We start from the raw sequence: 26,933 nt of genomic DNA on the forward strand, positions 1-26,933 counted from the left end.
TGGAGCAATTAATCCTTTGAAGGAAATGTTTATTAAACAAACAGAACACACATTCACACACATGTATAAAACTCCAGCTGATGGGACAGCTGGTTGTCATGGTGATGAGGCCTAAGGGTAGTTGAGCCTCCCAGGGTGCGGCAGGTTTCTAATAAGGCCTGAGGCTTATTCAGCTGGATACAGCGCTGGTGTTGCAGAACATCTTGATTTAAAGTGATTATAGGTCATTATCCTAGATGACAGAGGATCACAGGCTACTTTTTAAAAAATATTCTATCTCTACCCACAACGATGCATCCACCTGAATACAGCCCTGGATTCTACAACTGCCTGGTGAGATGAATACAGCACAGATCGCCTGTTAACAGTTGCAGTACCATTCTCCCTGCGGGAGTGAAGACAACATGACCATATGAACACAGCAGTGTGTTTGTGAGTGCAGTCTGTCGAAGGACGTGGCACGATCTGGATCAGTTCCCACCTGGTCAGGACAAGCGTAGTCCTGCTGGGTCTACTACAGTTCTGAATGCTTTTGGTCCTGGATTAAGCCCGGTATGGAGCGATGTACAGTAGCGTGTACCAGTTCACTTTGGCCAAGGTCGTTCTCAATATAGAACATTCTGGGTGGACTCAGCGTGGTGCGCAGCTTGCTATCTGGCCTAGCTATACCAGGCTGCCAGGCCAGGAGACCACAGTAAGCGCCACCCGGCTGCGCTGCTCCTTCAGCATGGGCACCAGAGCAGAGTGGCTCATTCCTGCTGTGGACAAGCCGTTGACTGCCACAATCATATCCCCACACCTAGGATGACACCAAGAGACAAGTCAGTGTGGAATATAAATAGGACCTGACAGCTGCAGTTATGTGCCAGTCAAACAGCTCTACAATATTCCAGTCATCTCAAATGAGCACAGTTCATAATACAATTTCTTTAATGCAAAATAACCAAAATGCACTTGTTCCAGCATCTCAAATGTTCATATTTACTGCTTCCTGATTCTTCTATAATAGTAAACTGAATATTTTTAAGTTTTGAACTGTTCATTGGACAAAACAAGACATTACTTAAATAAAATAATCAGTGTGTCTCATGGATTTGTTTTTAATAGTGCTGTATTAGGACAAAAGTGGAGTTCTATGGCACAGAGGAATAAGCTATATCAGGCTTTGGCAGCACTTGTTAGTGGGATTAACTTACTGTTTGTTTGTTTTTTTTTTATGGGATTTGTCCCACCTCTACTTTTGAACTGTAGAGTAGGGTTTGCCTTTAATCTACAACAGATGTCAATCTTTCTGGCTTGTATTCATATATCTGTAAAAAGATGGAGTCAAACGGATTGAATTTTGATTTATTGGTAGTTGGTTACATTACGACAATAGATAAGATGCTGATGACACAGCAAAAGGGCCATATCTATGACGTATAAAAATATTACACAGACAATTGCCCATGGATTGCATGACTGCTACACAACTGCAAGAACTTCATTTTTACTGAAGTTTCAAAATGCTCAAGAAAACAGGTGTTTTATCTTGAATTGTAATAATCATCATGCAGTTGTTTCTTGTTAAAGGTCTATTGAAAATCCACTACATTGAATTGTCATATAGTTCTAAAATAAATAGTTTACACAGAAAAACACAATGTAAGTGAAAATGTGTCTTTTTTTTCCTTGTGTTCCAGTTTGCAGGAGTGGCATATCGTCACGCCACTCTTATCAATCCCCAACTAGAGATCACAGTTTATCCGCCTGGTAATTCACTACTATATCACTGCTGGCATAAACCACAGACTGTCATGTGACGAACAAATGATCACTCACTTAAGGCGGCCATCATAGTACGCAGGTGTGCCAAGGACTATGGTCTTGATGAAGAACGCCTGGTTGCCGTGGCTCTCCTCGTATCCCCCAACAATGCTGAAGCCCCAACTGCCGGGATGACTCCTCCGCAGCACAATCTCATGACTACTGTGCAGGTAACTGCAGGAAAACACGAGAGCAGAGTGAGGGAGGGAGGGCCAGACAGAAAGATGAATACAAGGAATGACTTTATCCTCCACTGAGGAAAGATGAGAGAAAAAATAATATGTCTTAATCTCAAAAGTGTCTATTGTGAGGTGGTAGAAAATATCCAGTGGTATCATTTCTTCTGTTCTCAAACAGATGAAAAAGTGTTTTTATCCACTGAACTCAATATTTTTAATACCTTTAAATAAATGTGCCTCTTGCAATTTTTAAATAATTGCAGTGGAATTTAACAGTGCATTATTTCTCTACTTTGCTCAAGAGGAGCAAGAGAAGAGCAAGCAAGGTGAGTGGAGGAGAAAAAGTAGGGCTGGGCAATGTGAATTACTCTCATTACAAACCTCCGTCTGACCTCTATTTACTAATGTTGCAATTTTCAGTCAGTGGTCACGATCCCATACAAATGAAGTGAGAATAGATGCAACAACCAATGACATCTATCCAGATTTTAAACCAACAAATGTCCAAAAGCCCATAATATTGACCTATAATCAGTTATGACAATCAGAAATAATACAATGTGACAATTTATCACGATACATGTTTTAATTCATATCGTGCAGTCCTGAGAAGAAAAAGCAGCAACCTTGCATAAAAACAAATACGTTCAGTAAGGTCAGCCGAGGCATTTACACATCTGGTCATAGCTCTGCATCTAAGCAGTATGTATGTGATCTCCTCTCCCTCTGTATGTTACCTGGGCAGGCCCAGCCACATGACCCACGAGGGCGACCAGTTGGCATCAAAGTCACTGTCGTGAGTGTGAGGCAGCAGCTCATCGTGGTCATGCTCCTCCACCATGCTGACCTCCAGCACTCGCAGCTGGACTGAGGGCGAGGCAGCGCTGGCCTTCAAGGTGCCCACGGCCTCGCTGTGGCTCAGGTATGTCAAGTCCTGCCCGTTGATACTCAGTAGAACATCACCTGAAGGAGCAAGAGGACACACCTGCTGCTGATGAACTGCACATAACATAATGTGGCTTCGCTTAAGCAAAACATGCAAATTGTTTTTGATGCATACAGTATATTAATGCATATTTGACCTCGCTGAAATGCTCACCACGTTTGATTCGTCCATCTCTCGACAAGCAGCCGTGCGGTTGGACGCTGGTCACAAAGATTGGCAGCTCCCCGCTCTTACTGCCCCTCCCTCCTGCAACAGTCATGCCCAGAGACTCAAGGGGTTCCTTCTTCACTGTGATGTGTTTCTCCTTACAGGTCACACACTGCGAAAGGTCCTGTGAATATGATCGCACAGAGGTAAGACACACACACACGAACACACGCTGAGCCTAAACAAAGGTAAACGCCCATAAGTTTGCTCACTCTTTGTGCATCACACTTAAGTTTTCCTGCAGTTAAAACAGAAAATACCTCCACTAATAGAAAATAAGGGGGAAAATATCAAAATAACACTAACTAATACAAATAGTATTAAGCTATATGGTATGGATCTGTATGTGTTACCTGTTCATTAAAATAAAAATATCTACACAGATTTTTTTATACATAAAAACTGAGAATGATGATTGATTGTGATCATTACCTTCGTTCCTATAATGCAGATGTGAATCTTAAAATATAAGTGCTTGCTCAATGAAGATGTAAACACACACAGAAAACATTGAAATGCACCTACACTCACAATCCAACCCATCTCTACAAACACGCTAACGCTAACGCACACACACACGCACACACACACACATATAAGTCTTCTCCTCACTCTGTGGGTGCTGGTGCGGGACAGGTGTATGGGCACAGGACTCGGAGTAGAGCTGTGGTTAGGCAGGAAGTGATCAAGGCAGTAGAGGTCTCTGGTGGAGCTTGATTTTGGCGGTGGGGGTGGAGTTGGTTTGCTGGGTCGGCCAATGAGCAGGTGGACTCGCTCTCCACTGGCCTAGAGAGTCAGAGTCATCAGAGTCAGTGGTTTAATATCAAAATCTCAAGTGATTTATTTTTGCTCATATGCTCACTCAAATTTCAAAAGAAATCAAGGAGAAATGAACCTGTATAATCTGTGCAGCCTGTTCCGGGGTACCGTGGCGTAGGTCCTGGTCGTTAACTGCCAAAACACGGTCATTACTCCGCAGTCTGCCATCCTTTGCTGCCAGGCCTCCCTCCAACAGGTCCAACACAAACACTCCTGACTCATCCGTTCGCCGTACCAGCTTAATGCCGAGCTGCTCAGTCGAGTCCCGCTTGTGTAGGGTGATTCTCAGCGTGGCGGGGCTGGACGGCGTCCCCTCAGGAGTGGAGCAGGGTGCGTGGGGAACAGCTGGAGTGGAGGAGGAAGAGGAGGGAGGTGCCCGGGAGGCACAGCGACGCTCCCTGAGCACGGTCAGCTGCAGGGTGGTGCAGGGGCGTGCCAGCGTAGAACGAGCGAAACTGTGGGGCACGTTACTGATGTCCACATTGTTCACCTTTGGAGAGAGACATTAAAGGATATTTAAGGAAATTAAACCTGGATTTTTTTTGGTGCCACCATAAACAAAACTCACTGTATAATGTAGCTATGGCGAATGTGTTTGCAAAGAGTTGCCTATTTACACATCTGGCAGACAGAGAAACTTTAGCTCACTCGTCTTTTAGCTCTGTTTTAATCCCCACCAGCTCCCGCTAAATGCTGCACTTTCTCCATCTGGTAGTAGCTAACTGTGTCTGTCTGTTGTTCATGTTGGGCATGTAGCATACACTGCAATTATCAGATCTTTCTCATTTAAAACAGATGCCTCCTGCTCAAAGAGAGTGCTGCAAACAGTAAACCGAAACAATGAGCTAAAAGACACAATTTTGGGTGATAATTCTCTGCGGATACGTCACTGCACATCACACACGGTTGTTTGATCCATTCTTAATATAAAAATATTGACTAGAGCTTCTTTAAATAGGTATAACAATAAGCTTTAAATTGGATTTAAAAATATTTTGTATGAAAATGGGGCGTGCTCTTTGGTGAAATCATGCACTTATTTAACGAGGCAAAAAAAGGTTAAATTTAAAATGACCTCTAAAGCCTCTCACCTGTAGTATCTGATCCCCAGCCAGCAGCCTCCCGTCTCTTGCAATGACCCCGTCTCTGTACACCTCCTGAATCACGATGTTGATGAGAGGCGTCTCGTTTCCCCCGACGATGCTGATGCCCAGCTCGACATACGGGTTGGCCCGGTGGACCTCTATGGCAGTTATCTCTCCTTCAGGAAGGGAGGGCAACTTCACACAGCCTAATGGGCACACAAATCATATTACACTGCTGCATTTCAGACTTTAATTTCCACATCTTAATCATAATGTTCCCTGAACATCATTATCCTGTTGTCTAAGATTATAGCTCTTACACTCACAAGGAAGATAAACCGAAATATTTCATAGCTCAGATTTCTAGCGTTCAACCCCTTTGAGAAGATGTTCAGCAAAAATAGAGGAAGTGGTGTCATACCCTCTTCTGCAGAGAGAGGCGGGGACTCGGGGCAGTCCCAACCAGAGGAGGTGGAGCTGACAGAGCGTAGGAGGTGGATGCAGGGGTTACTAAGGGGCCGCTTCACCCTGGGGACCACGCACTCTAACCCTACCACACCTGAAGACACAGAGAGATTAAGAGACGTTTCCCATTAATGCTGTGTCTCATCAATATATTGACTCAATTCTCAATCTTAATCTTTTTTGATAATGCAGTGGATCGGCTCACTGTCTTCCTCTGTGCTCTCCTCAAAGGCAGGGTTGTCGAGGCCAGCGTCGTCTGTCCACACGGGCCCATTGCTGCTGGCGTTATTAGGTCCAGCGGGTGGAGAGGGCGTGTGGTCCCTCAGGTCTGTCTGTGGGGGCGACCTGGGAGGGCTGGTCACCATCGCTCGCTCATCCCCGCTCTCGCATCTCGGACCGTCCACGCTGGTCTGCTGACACCGCGTCCCGGGACACCTTTCACCAAGCAACAGGCGTCAGTTTGTTAGTCCATCTGACGTGTAAAGAAAATCAGGTTCAGCATCAGTTAATTTAATGTGACGCAAATGATCCCATTAGGGAATTTCTCTTTTTGTTTGTCCCCTCCTTAAAGGAGGCCAGGGTGCCAGGTCACGAGTAGCTGGGAGGGATTCAAAGGGTAAAGGAAAAGTATTTTTTGAAGGAGAGGACCCAAGTTAATTATGGTTCTAATGCACTAATGCACAAAAGATTATATAAGATTATGAGGGAATATATTTAGGGGCATGAATTTATGTACACATGTGACCATATGTATATTGTGTGTATTATTTTGGCCACAGAGGTTATTTTTTCTCTGAGCTAATAAATTAATATGTTTCTTCTCAACTCAAAACATAAAAAAAATAAAATAAAATAGTGAAAAATGTCCGACGCAACCTCCCAAGGTCCACAGTTTGCTTGTTTCAACCAACCAACTGGTACAAAAACCGCAACATATTCAATCTTAACCAATATACAAAATAGAGAGAGCCGGCAAGAAATCACATTTGAGAAGATGAGGGGGCAAAATTGAACATTGTTGCTTGATAAATCACTTAAATGATTAGATAATGACATAAGTCGTTTGCAAAGAGTTCAACCGCTCCACGGTGTTCTTTCCATCGATACATAAATCTGATTGAGGCGGGTGCATCTGTCCCGACCCACAAATAGATACTCTTAACTAAAGAACAATTAAAAACAAGCACAGACAGGCAGACTAAAGGGGTCAATGTGGTCTCACCCTTAATTGACTCTGAAGTATTTACTGTAAGTGGCAGCTTTAAGCTTGGTTGAATTATTTAAACGCTTCTGCTCTTCCATTCCTATCTCCCAAGAGAAAAAGGACCATAGAAAACGAATTGCTGTCCCATGACTCTTTATTCTTGCAATATTCAAAACGACTCACAGTGTTTAGTGTTATCACTGCGAGCATTTCTTAATTCATTCTCTTTCACATCTATCTTTGGCCTTTTTCATCAAGAAACAAGAAGAACTCACTTAACACTTGAACGAGTTAAGCTCTACTTTGGTTCAGGAACAGTGAAAGTACCTCAGCTTTCACACATACACACCGTCAGTAACAAGATCAACCAGCCCACCTTGACCACTGTGGCTTGGCGCTCTCATCTTTTAATCTAACGTCAAGTGTCGCGTCCCTAATCATCACCATAAACAACGCTGACTTACAGTCGCAGGGCGGCAGCAGACTGTAGGCTCCTGTTACTATGTTAGACATAAGTCTGCAGGGCAGGAGAATGTGAGCCCACGTGGGACTGAGGCTTAATCTTTACTAAAGAATGTCACGTTAGTCCTCGCAGTGACCTCGTTTGAGCTTTCTTAAACCATCTTTCCTCGTCTTCCCACACAATGATGTGTGCAAACTTCACTGAGATGCACCCATCTGCTGATGTGATTGACATGAAGAGTGTTAGCAATAAAGTTTAAATGGGCTGTAGCTTTGAAAAATGGGGGGGGGGGGCAGTTAAAGTAATCTCTGTATTTTCTTGTTTTTGGACTATTTTCAGACTTGGATACACTTAAAGCGCAACCCTGGAAGTTTTGAAAGATGAACAGATTGTTTCTCTCACAAATGAAAAGTTGAATTTATAAGCATTAAAACACTTTGGTTTTGCTGCTACAGCCTCACTTGGTCTGGTATGACCAATAGCTTATGGTGGCTAATGTTAGCTAATGTTAGCTAATGTTTGAAAAAGGTTGCTGTGTAACTAAGTCAGATTGCTGACTTTTACGACTCCTCTCTACTTACTGTTACACTCCATTTTACCATTCACCACTATCCTGCAATTGTCACTTGTGACTACAGTGACTGTCATTTAGAAAAAGTTTAAAGACACTTTAAAGACACAATATCGGTCGTCTATAGCGAAGGGTCTCTCGTAAAAACAGCTGACTCAGAAAAGCTTTTGCCAGCTGGTTAGCAATAGCTTGTTAGTGTGAGCTTGTTAAGGAAAATCTCCTCGACTTAACTGAGGTGTTCGGCAGTCACTGGATAACCAGTCAATAAGTTAATGTCAAAACACCAATGAGTGGTTCCTTAGCAACACACGCCATCTTAAGAAATTCAGTCACATAGATGTCTGCCCCTAAATCAATAAAACTGATTATTATCTTGTTCCCCTCAACATTAGCTATGTTTTTACACATATAAAGCATGATTTGGTCGAAATATCTCAGGCAAGAAAAAGTTAGATATCTAGATGTCGTGTAAATTCTCCAAGCATATTGTCCCGAATTTACACTTCCTCCACTCTTGGAACAACTGGCAACAACTCTTTTTTTGGTTTTCCTTATGGCAATGCTGATGCATAGACAAACACACACACACACACACACACACACACACACACACACACACACACACACACACACACACACACACTCTTCTGTTACTGTACAGCACGGGGAAACAAAGAAAGCGAGAGCAAGAGAGACAGTAAACTGAAAGGCAGACAAAAGGAAAGACAGAGGAAAAATGTGAAAGGAAAATGCCATTTTTTCATCCCAAGTCACGCTATGACCTCACATCCCACTGCATTCGACTCACCACAGGCCAGGGTTGCCCTTGGCTGTCTCACAGAAGAAATGGTTGAAAAGGTCTCTGGTGTTGAAGTTGCTCAACATGTTTGCAGAGTGAGAACATGGAGCTCCTGGTCAGCAAACCCATGACTGTGGTAGGGAACCACTAATCCCCCGTCACATGACCTACAGCCCAATAATCCCCTCAGGGTCTCACAGCACCTGGTCCAAATGGGCCAAAAGCCAAAGCGTGTGGACGGAGGGAAACCTTTAAGGTTAAGGATGACGGGAAAGTTTAACTGATCTGGACTAAGATTAATGACATCTCCAAATGTTCCTGCCAGAAGAAGGCCACAGGTCATGATGGATGGTTGGCATGGGTTTTAAAGTTATACAAAGGCAACTACAGTTGCAGCGAACAGTTATTTTCATTATCGATTAATCTGTCAATTACTTTTTAGGTTAATATGTGGATTATTTAGCCAATAAAATGGCAGAAAATTGAGAGAATGCCTGTAACAATTTCCCAGAGTGCAAAGTGATGTCTTCAAACTGCTTGTTTTGTCCAACCAACCGATCAAAACCCAAAACTATTAAATTTACAACCATAGAGAACAAAGTAAACCAGCAAATATTCACTCCTCTAAACCTAGAAACTGCTCATTTATGGCATTTTTGCTTTAAAAAATACTCATCTGAGTGACGCCAACACAAGTACGGTAAAGCTGCATTACCTATATAAAGCTTATGAAAACCTGCCAGTCATGCATGCATAGTGTTTGATCTGTATGTGTGTGTGTATGTTTGCCCACAGGTCGTGCTCTCAAGCAAGTATCCATCTATCATGTCTGTATGTAAGCTTTATTACCGGTGCTTGAGGTGTGCCTCCAGGTCACATCGTGGCATGCTGAGGGAGCAGACTGGGGTCAAAGGACAGGACACGGACAGCTTGTCCAGCAGCTTGTGAACCAGTATGCTGGATCTGCGGCACGCCTGTAGCTGTAGCCGCGTCCTGTCCAGAGGGCAGAAGTCCCTCTCCTGGAGGAAGCTACGCAGGCAGCGGGCGCAGAAGGTGTGTCCACATGGTGTATCAAGCGGCTGCACCAGCGGCTGCAGGCAGATGTGGCACACCAGGTCATCGTCCACTTCCAGGCGGTAGTTGTAAAGGTGGTTCTCCCAGGTGCGGTGGATCTGGCCACACTCGGGGCACAGAGCCTCCAGCGCTGGCTCCACCGGCACAGCTAGACCCACCTCGCAGCCTGGGCTGCCCATCTCCGCTCCTTCAACACAACTCAGCTTTGGCACAAATGACTCCAGTGGGGCTGCAGTGTTGGGAAGGGGCACACACACTCCTATCCCATAAGCTTCAGAGGATGTACAGGCTGTAGAGAGGACAGATGCCCCCCAGTGGCTGATGGCACATCACCCTGCAGGTCAGAGGGCAAAGCAAGAGGGTTAAACAGCTGTTTCAGAAAAACAACAAGTGTCTGATTATGTGCTCGTGCATTTATTCATGTGGCAAATGCTTTGTGCACGTGGGCCCACGTGTCTGCATGAGATCGAGTGTGGCACTGTGTGTGTGTGTGCGCGCGTGTGTCAGTGAGTGTGCCGAGATTATGTATTGCTGCTCCTGTCCACTAATCTGGCAGTATAATCTCTCTTTTGCTCTCGCCTGCTGCAATCTTCCAATTCCACAGAGAGGGAATTATCTGGGATTGAGGCAGAGAGAGGACACAGATCAGAGGAAGTGGGATTGGGAAAGCAACAGAGAGAGAAAACAGTGCCAGAAAGTGGAAGAAATGAGCAGACACAGAGCAAGGAAGAAGAGAAAGAGATAGGAAGAGGGGTGAAAGAGATTAATGGGATATGAGAGGCATAAAAAAAGGAAAAGAAAATAAGACAGGAGAGAGGATGGGAGGGAGCAGAAAAGCAGTGAAGTCCAGGAAAGAAAAGAAACCAAAAAAGGCAAGAAAATTAGTGAGAATTCTTTAAACATTCCCCTCGGCGTACTTGATATTTTTGGTTCAGGCCACGCGCAGTAGATGCACTCAGTCTCCTCTGCAACAGAAAGAGAACATGCCTAAAGCAAAGTCTTGAAATATAGCACTCCACCGAGCAGAGTGAGTCCCCAGAGCTAATGCACTCTGTATGCACTGATCACTTCCACAGTGTTTCACATCCAAAGCCATTCAGACCTTCAGCCCCTCTATTAGCCAAGCCCCTGTGGGCCTGATGCTATCAGCGGACAGCAGAGGGCGTGCCTCAGCACACAGCAGGCCAGCCAAGCCACAGTGACTACCTGCCTCTGTTCCAGCGAGGGTCTGCTCCTGTCTCCATGACGACCTGGAGCCTGTTCTGTTCAGTGGGGCTTGACATTCAGAGTGTAGCCGGAGAAGGATGCAGAGGAGCCACACAACAGATGCACTTCTCTCAGCAGGATGCTCTGCTCCTCCCTGGTACAGCCTGAACGCCTGTCAGACAGCACAGACAATGATGAGAGCCCCCTTGGTTCCTTTTTTGCAGCTTTTTTCGTCTCGTCTCTGTTTCTACCCATTTCCGTGACAACCTGTCTCTCCTGTCTCCTTGGCTACCGGACCGGTAGTTACTTATTTCAGCCTCCTTTAAGTACGTGCTCCTGTCTGTGTGTGACTGGCTGCTTCTGTCTCTATCCCGCAGCTGGACATGAATTAATCATGAGGACACAAGGCTTCTCTGTTCCTATAACAAAGCTGTGACATCACCACATCACACACACACACTCACACACAGACTTGTAGACATGCAAGCATAAGTCTACACAAGCAAAACCAAACACACACACGTACATCATGCACAAAAGCTTTTGAGGTACCAGATCCTGCAAATAGCCTTTATCAATAAGTAAAGTCTTCAGGTTTTCACTGTGGCAGCAGTTTAGAGCCCCGTCCGTGAAAAGCACTTAAATCTATTTTAATCATAGCTGGACCCTGTAGCAACAGATTCCTTTACACAAGTCATATGAAGACTAGCAAATGCTTGTGAAATATCTTTCTTTTAATCTCACTGTGTGTGTGTGTGTGTGTGTGTGTGTGTGCGCGCGTGTGTCTGTGTGAGAGTCCAAGGCCATGCTGTTATTGTCATTGCACTGCTTTCTATATTAATAAATAACAGTCTTGGCCCTGCACCTGTCTCTGCTCATTTTTCATTTTGTCACAAATGACAATCTAATCTTACAACACAGGACAAACCATGGACTACCTCACATGCAGGAATGACATGTTCAAATAAGATGAGATGATGTTATAGGCCACAGATTTAAAATCTCAGGTCCTGTCGGCTTAGCCTACATTTTCATAAAACCCCACCTCGTCGTCTCTTATCTTAAAAAAAATCCAGAAAGGCTGTTAGCCACTTGGAAGACCAGGCCGGCTGCTGTTCTGCAAGGTCTGTTGCAATAGGGTGCTTTTTTTCACAACAGTCAGACAGACATGCAATGATAACAACAAAAACAGACACTGATTTAATTGAGATTTGCAATCATTTTTTCAGTTGTCATAGTCCTAATTTACCTTGGCAACGCACCAACTGCAGTGTCATGATCTATAAGCAACCCGTAAGCGTTGAACGCATTTGATTAGACAAGAGCATTTTTTAATCATTGCTCCCATCTGTCTGACTCCATCCCACCCCTCCATAAGCGGAAAGGCTAGGACAGATGAAGCGACAATGGCAATATCAATGCAAAGCCAGCCACACACTGACACCGTTCATACAGACACTGAATATATGCAGATGTAGTATTACCTATTCTTACTGCTCCTCCGCGCCGCGCACTCCGGCCCCAAAAAGGGGGACGATTATTAGCTGCGGGACCTCAATCACGCATTCACCGCAACGGACCGTTCCGCAAACCCGCACGAAAACGCCCCCGTGCCTTTGGCAGCGCTGGCACCGCCCACTGCTGTCCGTCAACGGGGAGGGGCGGGGTCTGCCGCTGTCAATCCAGAGCAAAATTAGGAGTGGCTGCCAAACGGCCTGCTCCAAAAATATTATTACTTACTGCTTTAGATACATATCTTGCTATGTTGCATTTTTTTCACACAAATTCAATGTTGTACATTAGTTGTTTTTTTTAGTTTTTTAATAGTTATACTATCTCAAGATTAATAGTTATATTGTACCGCCACAAACAATTGTACAAGGATAAATGGTTAAAAAATTATCATGAGATTTTAGTATGTAGATATGATTATGACAGTATGGCAGTCCGCACCACACACTTGACCTTTGTGTAGTGCATGTGCAAAAGCCATGGATAAACCTCCTGAATCTCAGCCTGAGGCAGAATCACCTTGGTCATAATTAAGCAATTATTGTACACAAAACCAAAGCTGACAATCTTGGCACTTTCCCACAGATAGTGGGGTATTTTGGTCTTTTGGTTTATGTTATGACCTCTCAACAAGTAGGCACTTTCCATATGTTCATATCACATGTATATTGTGAATTTGACCATTTTTTGCAACATACTTTAAACTGCAATTTCTAAGTGGGCTTTGTCAACCAAACTGGATTTCTCCCTGTGGTAAACTTTGGTGTAGTTCAATTTTTTCCAGCGTAAAGTAATTGGCACCTTGCAAAGCTATGCTCTCAAAGTAGCTTCCTTTACACTGTAAAATATAACGCAATAATAAAGATTAAACTGCCTAAATAATATTGCATATACGCATAGATGAATACATAGTGCATAATTGGCTCTCTCTTTTGATACTTGAGCCCATGTGTTGGACCTGATCTTACTTAAGATACAGGACTTGTGTGTGCTACTTTGACTTAAATGAATACTTCCTCATTTAGACCATGTAAATAAAAAATACTACTTTTTTTATTCTTTTAATTTTAAAGCCCATTTAATCGATTTTGCTAACTTGTGTCCAGTTAAGTGGCTTTCGTAAAAACAATCAGGCATCGCCAAGGACAGCCAAAAAAAACAGGGTCCTCGGCGGGAGGACCTCACAGAGAGGTAAACAAAAAGGAGGTTACGTTAATTAACGTGCAATCATCGATTTTAGATGAATTAACTGTGTTGCATTAATAGGCTATAGGTTGCAACGTGTAATTGTTTACGACGCGATGGCAGAGGACAACGAGCTGGAAAAGTACGTAACATTTTTGCTGTTTATCCTCAGTTAACGTATCCAGCTGCTGTTTGCACACACTTGTAGCTAGTGTTTCCTCCAAACCCGTAACACCCATCCATCAGTAGGGAAGGATATTTTTGGTCGACAGCTGTTCTGTTCTGTTGCGTTGTAAGACAAGTGTGAGTGTGTAGTGATTGTAAGGAAACCCCGCCACTGTAATAGCCACCATTAGCTGCCGGTGCTCTGTGGTTAAAGGTCGGCTAATTCAGTGCGGCGACTCTGCTGATTCAGCAGCTCGGGTCAAACCAGGACACTGCCGCTCACTAATGATTCACTTTCTCGTCTGCTCTCTGCATCACTATGTTTTCTTTCACTTAATTAAATTATTCTCCCCCTGGCTCCCCCTTAAGGTTTTGTGCCATCTTTTTCCTCAGTTTCTCCCCACCCCCTGATGTTTGTCTGTGTTTGTCTATCTAGGCGCGCGGTAGAGGAGCTCCTCAGGGAGACTGACAGGGCTCGGGTGAGAGCAGAGACCATGGGCCCTGCAGGATGGTGAGCACTCTGTTTGACATGCCATCTGTATCAGCCTGCACACATTTGTCATTTGTTGACATTTTACTGCTACTTATCATCTTAGCTGTACTTGCACTGGGGCAATTTTTGTTTGTTGAGTGTACAGCCTACTTGTGGTGTGTTTAGATGTAGTCTGTGCACAGTTCGCCCTGTTTCCATGCTATATTCTCAGCTATGTTTTTTTTTGTGTAGATTCCCATCAGCTTCTGTGACAACAAGAGCAGCTCCTCCTGAATGCATTTACAATTATTCAGTGAAAAAATGGTACATGCTCACAATAGACTGAACAATATTAATGAGGAACTGTGAGATAAACAACACAAAAATGAAAGTGACAATGGCCTCTCCATGATGTTGACACTTAGAGGAATTGAAATACTTATTTTAAATGAACTATTTACATCCCCTGATGAAAAAAACAGCAGAAGGGATATCTTCTCTCCATTATAATCCTCTGGGATTAAAACCAGTGAAAATGGAATACAATCTTGACGTTTTATGAAAAAGTGTACATGACTTTCTGCCACCATGGTGTGATAATGAACTGTTCTCAGTGTGTCAGTACTGTATCACATCACTATGTTTGAGCTCTGTTGAAATTCCATTAATGGGTTTCTAATACTTTATACTAAACTATACATTTTCTGATCCTACTATATGGTTCTTGATAAGTGAAATGTTACTAATTACAGTTACTAATGTTTCTTCAAATTTTCATTGTGTGTAATTATTGGCCATCCTACAAAATGTCCTCATAATTATACTGATAAATGATATTGGTTAGCTAGTTATGAGATATTTTATTTTGTCAGTAATCCTAGCTAAATGCATTGTTGACTTTTTTACCTATTTTGTTTTGATGACTGCTTAATTTTAAATGATCAAAGTAAATTAAAATTCTTGCTATCAAGCTTTATTTATTCAGAGATCTCCTTTAAAAGAGAGACCTCAGGACACAGACACTAATAAAAGTGATCACAAAAATTATTAAGAATATCAACAAGTAAAGTTTTAAAGTCCCTCAAAGAATAGAGCATCTCCTAGTTCATTTAATGCTGCAGTTTATTCCAGCGGTATGATGTACAGTACTGGAAACCACCTCTCCCAGTTCAGATACAGTAGGAGCAGGGCCACAGCCAGGATTTTATAAATGCTGAGGTAATGAATCTCAGCCCCCCAACATAAGCACCCAAGACTCTGTTTTTTTAATGTTTAAAATTGCCTTAAATAAAATAAAGATTTTTTGGAGATATGACATTACATTTAAATGTATCTATTCTGCAGATGCTTTTATCCAAAGCGACTTACAAGTGAGGGACAAAACTAAAACTTAAGTGCAGTAGGAGACCTGGGTGTAAGTACTAAGCACCATATCTATTCAGTATATCAGTAATGAAGTGCACTGAAAATGCATAGTAAGTGGTAGTTAGGCATGTTTGGGTGTTAGAGGAGTTAGGAGAGGAGTTGTTCTCAGAGGAGACGGGTCTTAAAGAGATTCCTGAAAATAGAGAGGGACGCCCCTGCTCTGATAGAATTTAGTAGCTTGTTCTACCATCGGAGAAGACTGAATCATACCGACATACTGAACTGTTCATTTATTTGTTGGAATATAAGTAGTCAAATTATGTTTAAGTGATGGAATCAATCTAGGAAATACCCATAGTGTAACTGACTTTAGGTTGCTATGATCCCCAGATTCTTATAACAAAATGCAGGGGCACTGACCTAAGTGTCCTTAATGGCGTATTAATGAAAGCACAGGTGTGCTGATGCCCTCTAGATGCTAGTGATCACATCCCTTGGTTTGTCATAGAGATAGATCCAACAACCTGGTGTGTCACACTGTCAAACATCAGAGTTAAAACCTTTGCTCACTTCTTTGTCAGGTTGAGGTGTCCCCTGCGGAGCACCAACAAGCGCTTCCTCCTCAACACCCTGCGCTCCACCGGCCTGCAGCGGCACCCCAGTGAACCCAGAGACGGACACTCTGCCACAAGAGGGCGCCTGAGCAATGAGACCCCGGACAGAAGCCGTGACCGCAGCAGATCACCTCCCAGAGACTACAGGGGCAATGGAGGTCACACAGACCATAAAAGTCATCACAGGCACAGCCGGAATAATAAAGACAAAAAAGAGGACAGAGACAAAGAGAGGAATTACAGACACAGAGACAGAGACAGGAGACATGGGGAAGATGGACAGAAAAGACAATGACTTCATGAATAAAGCACTTCTGTTTAGGGGAGGAACACTGCTTTACCTGAGGCCACTCCCTTTCTAGGGCGCAGTGGTGGACACTCCTCTGTTTTCTGACCAGCCAGCACACCTCACACAGCTGCTGGAGTACTGTTCACCTGGCATGTTAGAAGGAGCCAGAAAAGACACTGATTTCACTTTTTTTCTGCTAATAAAAAAGACTAAACTTTTTTCCACACAGCAGTGGACGGTTGACTTACATGTTAGTTAATTAACTGTAATTTTTTTGGATGTTACAACCATATTATAGGTTTAGTTGATTCCCTTAAACTGCTCACACATCCAGTTACTACACTCCACAAGAATAGGTCAAAACCTAGTATATGGCTAGACAGCATATGGTCAATGTGTGAAATTGATGACGTAGATGAAAACTGTTGGGAAGCGGCTGTAAACAACTGGCATCATTGCGTCATATTTGCATTCAGCCGAGTATCAGCTGGTTTCAGGTTTATCTGTTTGCCTCTCTCCTTCTCTCGGTGCTCATATACACAGTATTTCATTACAGCTCAATTCCCAATACAGATGTTCTCATTTACAACCTGTTCATGTTGTCAAACAATGGAACAAGTTTGAAATAGTCACCGAAATGTGGCAAATTAAGACTACATGATAACCATTTCCAAGCTGCAGCTCTGAGCTGCTCCTGCTACTGTGATGAAAGTAGTTTATTTGCCTTAATAGGGGCAAAGCTCAGGGAACTGGAAGTGATACTCCGCTTCCCTGTAGCTCCCGAGCAGCCGGGAAACCAGAGTGGACGGGTGACTGCCTGTGACCAGAGGTGAACCTGTTTGCGCCAAATGATTTTGAAAGAGAAACGGTCAATGGGGAAACACCAACTCAGTCAGGTGGCTGACCAATGGTGGAAATATGATCAGTCAGTCAGGGACTGGCACCGCTGTTGTGGACATATCAATGCCAGTTACTTTACCTGCCAGTGTTGCTTATACTAAAAATGTTAATAGTAAAGTTAAAAAAGTAGTGAAAGTGAAAGTAACATTAGCTAATTCTGGGCATCACATTTTTAATACTGATATGAAACTTTGACCACACAAAAAAAACAAATGTTTCGATCAAATAAAAAAAAAATGCCAGCAGCATTAGCTGCTATTTGTGCCCATCACAAATTCAATATTGATTTGAAATAAAACATTTATGGTACTTTCCAGCATTTTTTCCACTAAGAAAAAGGCGGTACGGCAAAAAGAAAACAATAACATAATGATTCTAAAGTGAATGCGACATGATGAAACCCGTCACTAACCTTTGTCCCCTCTCTTAACTTCTGGAGTCCATGGTGAATATGAAGGAACAAAATGCTCAGCTTAACCGATATAACACAGCAGCCCATGTGCTGGAAGCACAAACTTCGGCAGAGCTGGAAGAACTACAACAACCAGCGGCTTCCGGCTGTGCGCAGACTCGGTAGCAGCCTGAAGATGGCGTCTGTCAGGAGGCAGCCGTCTGTGTTGACAGTTTTAATTCAAATTGTTTTCTGTTGTGTCGTCTACTCTTCTGTCAGAGAGGAAACCCCGGCTGAGACGGTGCGTGTCGGTTAACTTTGTAAGTGTTGATAGCTGATCACATCAGCTGTTCTGTGTTATTTGTGAATGGCAGCTGATCAATAGTAGTGACGTAAGCTCAAATGACAAATTAAATGCTGTTTCAGACTGAGAGAGCTGTAGTTAAAGTAGTCACTAAACAACAATCTCAGTTCTGCTTTTAAACAATCCTGTTATTTTACTGCCTCGTTATTCACTAAAATATTGTACTTAGCCTCATGAGCTGGGACAGTAAAATTTTCAAGCAAAAAAAAAAATCCTATCCTGTTATAATATTCTATATGAATTAGCTGACTGGAAATGAAAAGCACAATGCAAGAGAAAGAGGAGAAAACCCCACCAGAGTAATGGTAACAGGGAAACAACATATCCATGGATGAAATACAATAACAGGATTATTGTGAAGACAAAACCCTTTTGAATAAGTTTTTTTAAATTATTTTCTGTTCTTTTGTTTTTAATCAAACAATAATGTTCCAGCTTTTAATTGAATGAAACACACCTCCACACATCATTTCTTGAAACACTGTTGTTCTAGTTCCAGACTTCCAGCAGCTTCATCCTGAGGCAGCGGGAAAACATTTTGAAAACTGGGCGGTGACAGAATCCTTACTGATGCACAGCGAGAGGGAAACTGCACTTAGTGCTGGATGACATGACACCAGGTAAGCCATTTCTTGTAGTAATATGTTATATTAGTTGGGCTGTAGTTGACCTACCTGGATCATTTGCGACTTAATGTCATGTTGGATTCACAATTACTCCAGTATCACCACCGTTATGTCTCCTCTGCTTCCCTCGGCCTTTCTGCCTCCACTTTTCTCTCCTTACTCTGTCTACCTCCATCTCTTTTGCAGTGTCCTTCCAACAGCCTGTGTAAAAAGTCGGCAAACAAATTCAGTCCGCATGATTTATAGCACATGGTTATTAATTGTCAGTTACTTTACCATGATGAAAAAAAAAGCTTAAATGTCTCTCTGGCTTGTTTCCTCACTCAACATCAAATATGTTACTTTTTAGATTATGAAGAGAATTTAGTCTATTGGAAGCTGCTACACAATCAACACACTTAAAGGTACCAATCAACACCAAGACAGAAAAGAAAGAAAAACTGCTTTAGAAATATCGATTGTCATATATATCATACTATTTAAAGGTTAATGCAGCACTGTGTATTATGCTCAGTTTGTTTAGGTTGCTAAGGTGAGAGAGCTCTGAAGGTCCTGCCAACTCTACATCCCCCATCCATCTACAAGAGAGGAGGAAAAGCCTTCAGACCCACCACTGAGGAGTCCCACAGGTCATTTATTGACATGCAGCCTGTAAGTTTAGCTTTAGTTTTTCTAATTCAGTGAGGGTGGGTTTGTGTCCTGCCTGTTTAAGGCCTGGATGTTTGAAAGCAAAAAAAACTAACAGTGACTGTAAAAACAAACTCATAAATTATATATTTATGGGGCATTTCTATACTAATACAAAATAAGCTTGATAACTAAATGTCAGTTATGTTGTAACACTAAGTGACTGATGTGTAATTAACAGGTGGAGACCAACATGGTTGAGTGTTTACAAAACCTTCTTGCACATTTTGTGCCCTGGGGATGAGATGAGGATGTGCCAGCCCTTCACGATGTTTGACATCAATTACACCAGGCAGCACCTCCCCACCTGGAACTTTCTCTGGCATGCGGTGTAATGTATATTATGTACATTTGTATTCACACATAATAATCTGTGTTTTGGCAGAAAAGTTGTAAAATGTCATTAAATGCACATTTAATAATAAAAATAATAATAATAATAATAATTAATATTATGTCCCGTAGTTACACAGCGGTGGAGTTATGGTTTGGTTTTCTTGGGGTTTTTTCAGTGTAAGATAAAATCATTTTAATGTTTTTTTTCCCCACAGATTTTCACATGAATCGGAATAAACTCTCCAAGAGCCATTACAGCTCAGAACATTTTATTTTCCATGTCCTCCTCTCTCACATGACTCGTGGTTTTGGCGTAATTCTGTTTCGCTTGCAGTCGAGGAGGTTTGATTTCAATTATAATGTCATTACCATTATTCACTGGTCACAATGTTTACATAAGCCATGCTGCTGTCGCCACTGGGTAAGCACATTTTATCGCTTGTTCAACTTTTTGACATGTATATACCGGCTATCACAAACGGTTTTGTTTGTCAAAGGAGAAAAAAAAAAAATTCCTGACACTCCTACTGGTGCCCAAGTCCTCCAATAAGTTGTTTAATAATCCTGTGACTAAACACATATAATATAGTATTTCTACCTGATTTAGTACCTCTGGAAAACAGATGAACATTTGCTCAAGGTCTATCCAGATCTGGCCTTGGTCCATGTATTTAATGTAACACTCTTTTTTATTGCTCCGCATCCAGAGCGTTTTTATAAGCGTGGCAACTGTCAGTCTCTGTGGTCACGATTACCCATATGTCTATTATAGCAAAGTTAAAGCTGCATTATTCCTCGCTTAAGCCATTACGCAAAAGTTCTGTGTCTGTAAAGTCGTCTAAAATGCGTTTAACGCCCCTCATGCTTCATAAATCACGCTGTCCCTCTCCACTGTAGTGGGGGAATAGCTTCGGTTAACTGTTTCCTTCCTCTTTGAAACAATGAACAAATATAAACACCATTAAGCCATAGTGCAGGGGATGATTTGTATAGAATTGGTTTACTTGAACTTTATTGCATCGCTGAGTGCCCCATTAAGATACCATGGAAAGTGCCGTAATTGCTTTTGAAGAACTCAGTGCAAATAGTCTATAGATACACACTATCAAGGTAAAAGCCCCGTCGTCCTGTACAGTTACCTGGAGAATTGGAAAATTACACCCGTATTATAGCAGAGGCTCAAAATCTTGCATAAAGGCGCAGGTGAGCTCGCGGGCCTTTGGGGACACGCTCCGTGCGCGCGCCGGTTAATTGAGTTTTGTTGCTCTCTCCAACCTAATTGGGTTTTACCGCGAGAGCTGCTGTTTAATGGGGCGAACACACACCAGCTAAAGGCTAATGGCCAGCAAACATGGCGAGAGTGCAGCGGCTCAAGCGAGCCGCGTGTTTGCCATCGTCAAGGGCCCACGGTGCAGGGAGTGTGGGGCCACACAGGCTAAATGGTGTTAAATGATGCATTTACAGACGTGTAATGGGTACATTTTAAAAGTCAGAAAGGTGTAGACAAACCGGGGGGTGTGGGGGTGGAGATGAGCTGTGGTGTTTGAGCTTTTCACCCGAGTTTCCAAGACAACTGTCTCTCCATCCAGGTCTCTTATCTCGCAGGTCAACCAATGTTTGCGCCCATCCGTATCGATTTATCAGCCGCAGTGTGCAGACAAGAGATCTATCCATATAAATTGTCGATGGCTACATTGTTTGAGGACAATCGTACATATCCTGCACTACAAATGCGTTTCTGTCGTGCGATCTAGACTAAGAAGGACCTCTATTCAATTTTTTTTTTTGTGTGTGTGGAGGCAGGGTCCCACAGATTCTGTTGCTCCTGTGCGCAAACACAGGTGAATGCCAGGTACCTAAACGTTGCGGTATTTACAGAGGGACATTGATTTACGCGCTGGCAGCCGTTCTGTTCAATTTACTGAAAACAATCTCACAAGCCGCAGAATATCCTGGAAACTGAGGGGCTATAGGTCTGCTGTTCTGAGCAAACAGTGAAACCAATGGCTTGTGCGCTGCGGAGTCACATGGTGACAGAGTGACACACCTGTGTGGAGCAGTGAGGGCCTCGCAGTTGCGCCAGAGGCAGGTAGAGCAGAAGGTCCACGCCGAGGCAGGGCGCAGGTTCGGTACATGTGTGTGCCTCGGGTCCTCGGCAGCCATGAATCGGGAAGATCATTACTACCCCTCGCAGGTTTTTAAAGACTCCTGTGCCTATCAGAGATCACAGGGTGAGGACTACAGCCACAGCCCGCCGCCCTGCCTGTACATGAACAGGCAGGTTCACTCCGTCTACACACCGCCGTCCATGGGAGCCCTGGAGCAGGCCAGCCTTCCTGACATTGCCCCCTCTTACAGTCTACCCAGCTTGCGAGAGGATCCAGGTGTCCCTCAGCTGCACCACTCGCAGGGGCTCCAGCAGCAGGCTCTCCAGCCAGCCGCAGGTTATGGAGACACGGGGGAGCAGAGCAGATATCACCTCCCTTTCCCCTGGATGAAAACCACAAAATCCCACTCACACACCTGGAAAGGACAGTGGGCAGGTAAACCCTCGAGCCGCTGCATATCAGTAAATGGCATTTCTTTCAAATCCCAATGAAGAGACAATCTGAAAGTGCAAACGAGATTTCCTTTTCTTTGATAACATTGTAACTGCTTATCAAACAAGGCTTCAATTTAAAATCCACGGATAGTTTTGTTTACAGCATTACTCTGTAGTCATAGCATTAACAAGTGTGTTTCACCTGAGTCTTTCTGAGGCCTGTAATGACATCATGCTCCCAACAATATGATCCTGGGTGTTTCAGTTTACCTTGTCAGTCAATTTGTAAAAGGCCCGGAAGGTCAGTGCTTGCTTTTATCAGACCTTATCTTTACAAAAATGTGGGTTTTGTCTTTTCAAAACATTTTCACAAATAACCATATCTTAAGCCATCAATGGCTGGATACTATAGAGTATAATAAGCTGTTAAAACAACCAAATCTACCACACTCGCTATTGATTGATGTAGACCTGGTAATAGACTAAAAGAAGAAAAGACCTGTGGGGGTTTATATTAACAGTGAGTTGTACTATAGTTTGCAGTTTAAATTAAAGTCATTGAATCCTTTTCTTCATCACAACATTTAGGTTTTTATGGCTTTAGTTATAACCAGTGGAAAGTATTTTTGTGACGAGGGGTTTGCGTAAGAGAAATGTTCGTGCCAAAGTTTCCTCTGTTAAAATGTGCCTATAAAGTTCTCAGAGGTTTCTCCTATCAGATCAACACTTCTGCTTCAGTGATTTAATATAGGCTATGAGTCATTTTAAGCATTGATCTATACTCAATACTATTCACTGTAGGCCGCAGAGATCTCTCCTGTGACATTGCACCCTACGTTTGGTGAACTTTTACGCACAGCTTTTGTGATACAATTCAGTGATAATTATAGCAGGTTGTATGAATAAAATGTCTATTTTTATTTCTAGATAATTCAAATAATTTTAGAAACAAGCTGCAAGCAGTTTTGAAAAAGTTGAGATGATATTAAAATAGGCTTTCATACCAAAGATGCAGTGGGAAACTGCAGGATATAGTAGGCCTGTTTCTAAAACAGGTCTACTATATATCCAAAGCAGTAAAAGATCATCACTGTTCTTAGTGCCATGACAAGTATGCATTTAAACCTTGAATGGCTAAACACGATTTTTGCTGTCATAAAAAAACATTACAATTAAAAGTTACATGCATGATTTAAAAAATAACAAAAATGTAGCCTGTATGGGAATACTCTCAATTTTACTTTCACTTTGAATCAACACAAAAAGAAGCTTGGAGAAAGATTTGTTTTCACTGTCAAATCAGTTTAACACTGAGCCAATATTGTTCTTTCCTGATCTGACTGAATATGGCCGATAAATTAAATGAAATATTTGGGTGATTACTGATTTTAGGTGTAATGTAAAATGTTATTTGAATTTGGAATAAATAGATTTTTCCCATCACGGTTGTTATTTTAACACGTGTTTAAGACTTAGACTATGACTTTGAGTCCATCGGTAAAATACAGGAGGTCATTCCCCAACTGAGTTAATTCACCAAACCGTGTCCTCATCGAGTCGAGGACTCCCAGGATTCCCGTAAGAGGGAGACAGGAAGTCCCGGCAAAAATAAGGTGTAGGCTGTAGCTCGGTGGATTTATATATAAAATCACTTGTCTCACTCTCTCCACATTTGTTTTCTAAAAAAAATTCTCCAGCAATTCATCCATAGAAAAAACAACAACTTTGCATCAAGAGCCTACTTTCTTCTCAAACCACATTCATTTCTCAATTCAAACTACTTTTATCACGTTGTCGCTTTATCTAATATCTGTTCACTGCGATGAATTTATGTGGGTCACCGTATGCACAAAATCCTACTGTTGAAAAATTAAACAGCAACCTATGGCTGACCTTAACCAAAATCGAAATCTTAATTTCCATTAAATTTTACCCTATAATCTTTACCTCCAAGATCTACATTAGAAATTAATTTTGTGATTTAAAAATAACAAATTTCCCCAAGGACCTATAACAGCTTTAGATCGTCCCCATAGCCTATCACCTGTTGCTTCCGAATCTCAACGCGAACTAAGGAAGTATGTTTTGGGTAAATCTTGAGTGATTCCTAAAGGAAATTCCTCCTAACATTACAAGTGAATAAATGTTTATTTTACCAGCTATCATAAGACAAATATCCTGTGTGGTTGCTGCATGCACTTCTATAAGCCGTCCAGTAAATTTCCAGTAATAAAACAAACAAAACAACCCATTATAATTATCATAATTAATGTAAACCAAAACTAACTTTAAAACATCTGATTTGCAAAGCCACTGGTAGGCTTCTAAATCTCTGTCCGTCTCCAGGGCCGTACGTGATGGCGGAGACTGAGGAGAACAAGCGCACGAGGACTGCCTACACGCGCGCCCAGCTGCTGGAGCTCGAGAAGGAGTTCCTGTTCAACCGCTACATATCCAGGCCGCGCCGCGTGGAGCTGGCGCTGACGCTGAGCCTCACCGAGCGCCACATCAAGATCTGGTTCCAGAACCGGCGCATGAAGTGGAAAAAGGAGGAGGACCGGCGGAGGGCGAGGGGGGGCGACCCGGACCAGGACTCCTCCATCACCTCCGCAGACCAGGGGGAGGCAGCGGGAGGGGTCTCCTCCACAAACGGACCTCACACCACTACACCGCCTGTTTCCCCGCTGCACGGTCACTCTCTCTCCGCGTCTGGGTCCAGAGAGCCTGCATAGGCCCACAGAAGGTACTTATCCTTTAGATTACGATCTAGATATTGCAGGAAACTTGTTTTTCCCAGAAACTATGGAAACCAATAGAAATATGCTACAAGGCCTATATTTCAAAGAAGCACCATTTCAGAGGATTTATATTTTTTAGAAAGCCCGTTCGGCTCATTATAGGCTGCTAACAGTGGACAGAGTGAAACAGCCTCTCCTAAAGTTAGGCTGAGAGATAGCATTATTTAAGGACCACCGTGATCTTTGGATATCAGTGTGTCATTTTTGGACTTAAGGGACTTTTGGGCACCAGATGGCATGCAGAGACCAAATCACGGAGGAGAGACCCCCCACCACCCCACCCACTTTAGAGGCAGCAACATGGATTCAGTTGCACAAACTGCTGCATGGCCCTTCTCACCTCAGAATTGTGAGAAGGCCTGTCAGGAATATGTATTGGAATATTATCAATGTGCACATGTGTATATAAACCCACATCATTTAAATTGAGAAATTGCAATCAATGTTTCACTTATTTTATTGTTTGAAAAAGTCATTAAGATGAATGAATAGTACACATAATAAATTTGGAATAAGACAAATATGTCAGGTCTGATAGCAGTGACAGTCTTTACGTCCAGGAGGTTAAACTGGCACAGAGGTGAAAACCAGCATAAACTCCAGTAATTGAAGGTCACAACTTGTTTGGCGCGTCAGTGAGCACGAGACCCTGGAGGCGCAGGCGGCATATCTTCTTCACCTCCTCGATGCCGCGCGCCCTCTCCACCGCGCGCTCGTTCTGACAGCGTTCGGACAGCTGCCGTAAGATGTTCGCCTTGTCGTTCATCCGCGCGCAGATGACAAACGGGAACCCAAACCGCTCTTTGTACTCCTCGTTGAGCCGGGTCATACGCGAGGCTTCCGCGGAATTCAGCGAGTCCAGCCCGGCTCGTGCCTGCTCCTCGCGAGACTCTAGGGTCAAGGTGCCCCTTTGGAGGTCCCTGCCAGCGAGGTCCGGGTGACACCTGAGGATCCCCTCTTTACCTTAACACATGATCACTGATTACTGCATTCAATTTAGTTCATATAAAGTCTATCAGTGCCGTTACGCACAGAGTAAATACCATTTATAGGGACTAACAGCCCCTAAAACAGCCAGCCAAAGTTTCAGCAGAGTTGAAACAGAAAATATAACAAAAAGTTAATAAAATGTAGGTCTGTGTCTCACCTGATTCTGGCAGAGAATCGATGAACTCACTAATAGCAGCCTCCAAAGCAGGCAAGCTCACAAAGGGACGCCTCGACCACACAGATGCTGTTATAATGGGACATTTCTCCACCACATTGCCAAAAATGTTCACAAAATCCTCATAGGGAAGAGCATTTACTGCGTTGATGTCCATGGCTCTGTGGGGACACTGTTTAGTGGTTGCACAGCTAGTGTTTAATGACCTTCGGACAATACTAGGGTTATTGTGCTGGTGGACACACGGAATAAGCCCCTCGAAGCCCGGCTGTGGTTAATAATTCACTAGTCAGATTCAACAGACAATCAGCTGATGCATGGGAAGAGGAGTCCATTTAAGAGTTTACAAGAAAGTAAAAAACGTTGATGCAAATTTTAGATGCAGGTCGATTTCTTCGAAGTGCAAACTCTGATCTCTGGCGTCATCTAGCGCTTAAAGACAGCAACTGGCAATTATCCACTTTGTCAGGTATGTATATAGCCTATAAAAGTGGTTAGACCTGGAGGTCACCAGGGGGTCACAAGATGGTTGAGTGCATACCATTTCTGTACTTTGTCTTTTATTGTGAAATGCCGGTTAGTTATTTCTCTGAACATCTGTAAACATTACTCAAATAAAACAATCTGAGAAGGGAAAAATCACTGTTTGGTTGAGTTGAGAGTTCACACATAATGAGGGGTCACACATACAGATGGCC

At 43.0% G+C, this 26,933-nt stretch overlaps 4 protein-coding genes across 9 annotated transcripts; 2 read left to right on the plus strand and 2 right to left on the minus strand.

Annotated features, from left to right (window-relative positions):
* Positions 1-8: 8 nt before the first annotated feature.
* lnx2a (ligand of numb-protein X 2a) lies at positions 9-17,761 on the minus strand. Of its 5 annotated transcripts, none has more exons than XM_087176785.1 (12): positions 17,739-17,761; positions 16,479-16,572; positions 9,394-9,952; positions 5,713-5,942; positions 5,464-5,601; positions 5,049-5,248; positions 4,034-4,447; positions 3,751-3,924; positions 3,085-3,262; positions 2,723-2,948; positions 1,822-1,980; positions 9-799 (listed from the first exon to the last, which is right to left on the minus strand). In XM_087176785.1, the coding sequence occupies exons 3-12, from the start codon at positions 9,795-9,797 to the stop codon at positions 664-666; spliced, it is 2,259 nt and encodes a 752-aa protein (XP_087032911.1). In that variant the 5' UTR covers positions 9,798-9,952; positions 16,479-16,572; positions 17,739-17,761; the 3' UTR covers positions 9-663. The 5 variants fall into 5 exon arrangements, with proteins under 5 accessions (XP_087032911.1, XP_087032910.1, XP_023272784.1 ...); XM_087176784.1 differs by lacking the exons at positions 16,479-16,572; positions 17,739-17,761 and adding exons at positions 10,829-10,996; positions 12,309-12,455; XM_023417016.2 differs by lacking the exons at positions 16,479-16,572; positions 17,739-17,761 and adding exons at positions 10,825-10,996; positions 12,309-12,455.
* On the plus strand, positions 13,494-16,652 carry si:ch211-140b10.6 (RNA polymerase I and III subunit D). The gene is made up of 3 exons (XM_023416856.2): positions 13,494-13,663; positions 14,123-14,197; positions 16,105-16,652. The coding sequence occupies exons 1-3, from the start codon at positions 13,638-13,640 to the stop codon at positions 16,430-16,432; spliced, it is 429 nt and encodes a 142-aa protein (XP_023272624.1). The 5' UTR covers positions 13,494-13,637; the 3' UTR covers positions 16,433-16,652.
* On the plus strand, positions 16,784-25,509 carry pdx1 (pancreatic and duodenal homeobox 1). 2 transcript variants are annotated; one of them, XM_087176788.1, is made up of 7 exons: positions 16,784-18,037; positions 18,575-18,701; positions 19,057-19,111; positions 19,222-19,358; positions 19,576-19,725; positions 19,946-22,273; positions 24,619-25,509. In XM_087176788.1, the coding sequence occupies exons 6-7, from the start codon at positions 21,892-21,894 to the stop codon at positions 25,002-25,004; spliced, it is 768 nt and encodes a 255-aa protein (XP_087032914.1). In that variant the 5' UTR covers positions 16,784-18,037; positions 18,575-18,701; positions 19,057-19,111; positions 19,222-19,358; positions 19,576-19,725; positions 19,946-21,891; the 3' UTR covers positions 25,005-25,509. The 2 variants fall into 2 exon arrangements, with proteins under 2 accessions (XP_087032914.1, XP_087032913.1); XM_087176787.1 differs by lacking the exon at positions 19,057-19,111.
* Positions 25,510-26,392, minus strand: urad (ureidoimidazoline (2-oxo-4-hydroxy-4-carboxy-5-) decarboxylase). The gene is made up of 2 exons (XM_023416992.2): positions 26,218-26,392; positions 25,510-26,033 (listed from the first exon to the last, which is right to left on the minus strand). The coding sequence occupies exons 1-2, from the start codon at positions 26,390-26,392 to the stop codon at positions 25,684-25,686; spliced, it is 525 nt and encodes a 174-aa protein (XP_023272760.1). The 3' UTR covers positions 25,510-25,683.
* Positions 26,393-26,933: the final 541 nt, after the last annotated feature.

The sequence above is a fragment of the Seriola lalandi genome, unplaced genomic scaffold (assembly GCF_002814215.2).
Source record: "Seriola lalandi dorsalis isolate HSWRI2012SDOR001 ecotype SW California unplaced genomic scaffold, Sedor1 jcf7180002054570, whole genome shotgun sequence".
Classification (NCBI taxonomy): domain Eukaryota; kingdom Metazoa; phylum Chordata; class Actinopteri; order Carangiformes; family Carangidae; genus Seriola; species Seriola lalandi.

Excerpts from the sequence above, each read along its gene's own strand:
- urad (XM_023416992.2), bottom strand. The coding sequence starts at position 26,392 with ATGGACATCAACGCAGTAAATGCTCTTCCCTATGAGGATTTTGTGAAC. Across the intron at positions 26,034-26,217 it reads CGATTCTCTGCCAGAATCAG|GTAAAGAGGGGATCCTCAGG; the intron begins GTGAGACACAGA and ends TCATGTGTTAAG.
- si:ch211-140b10.6 (XM_023416856.2), top strand. The coding sequence starts at position 13,638 with ATGGCAGAGGACAACGAGCTGGAAAA. Across the intron at positions 13,664-14,122 it reads GAGGACAACGAGCTGGAAAA|GCGCGCGGTAGAGGAGCTCC; the intron begins GTACGTAACATT and ends TTGTCTATCTAG. Across the intron at positions 14,198-16,104 it reads ACCATGGGCCCTGCAGGATG|GTTGAGGTGTCCCCTGCGGA; the intron begins GTGAGCACTCTG and ends CTTCTTTGTCAG.
- lnx2a (XM_087176785.1), bottom strand. The coding sequence starts at position 9,797 with ATGGGCAGCCCAGGCTGCGAGGTGGGTCTAGCTGTGCCGGTGGAGCCA. Across the intron at positions 4,448-5,048 it reads CTGGGGATCAGATACTACAG|GTGAACAATGTGGACATCAG; the intron begins GTGAGAGGCTTT and ends CTCTCTCCAAAG. Across the intron at positions 800-1,821 it reads TACTATGATGGCCGCCTTAA|GTGTGGGGATATGATTGTGG; the intron begins GTGAGTGATCAT and ends GTGTCATCCTAG.
- pdx1 (XM_087176788.1), top strand. The coding sequence starts at position 21,892 with ATGAATCGGGAAGATCATTACTACCCCTCGCAGGTTTTTAAAGACTCC. Across the intron at positions 22,274-24,618 it reads CTGGAAAGGACAGTGGGCAG|GGCCGTACGTGATGGCGGAG; the intron begins GTAAACCCTCGA and ends GTCCGTCTCCAG.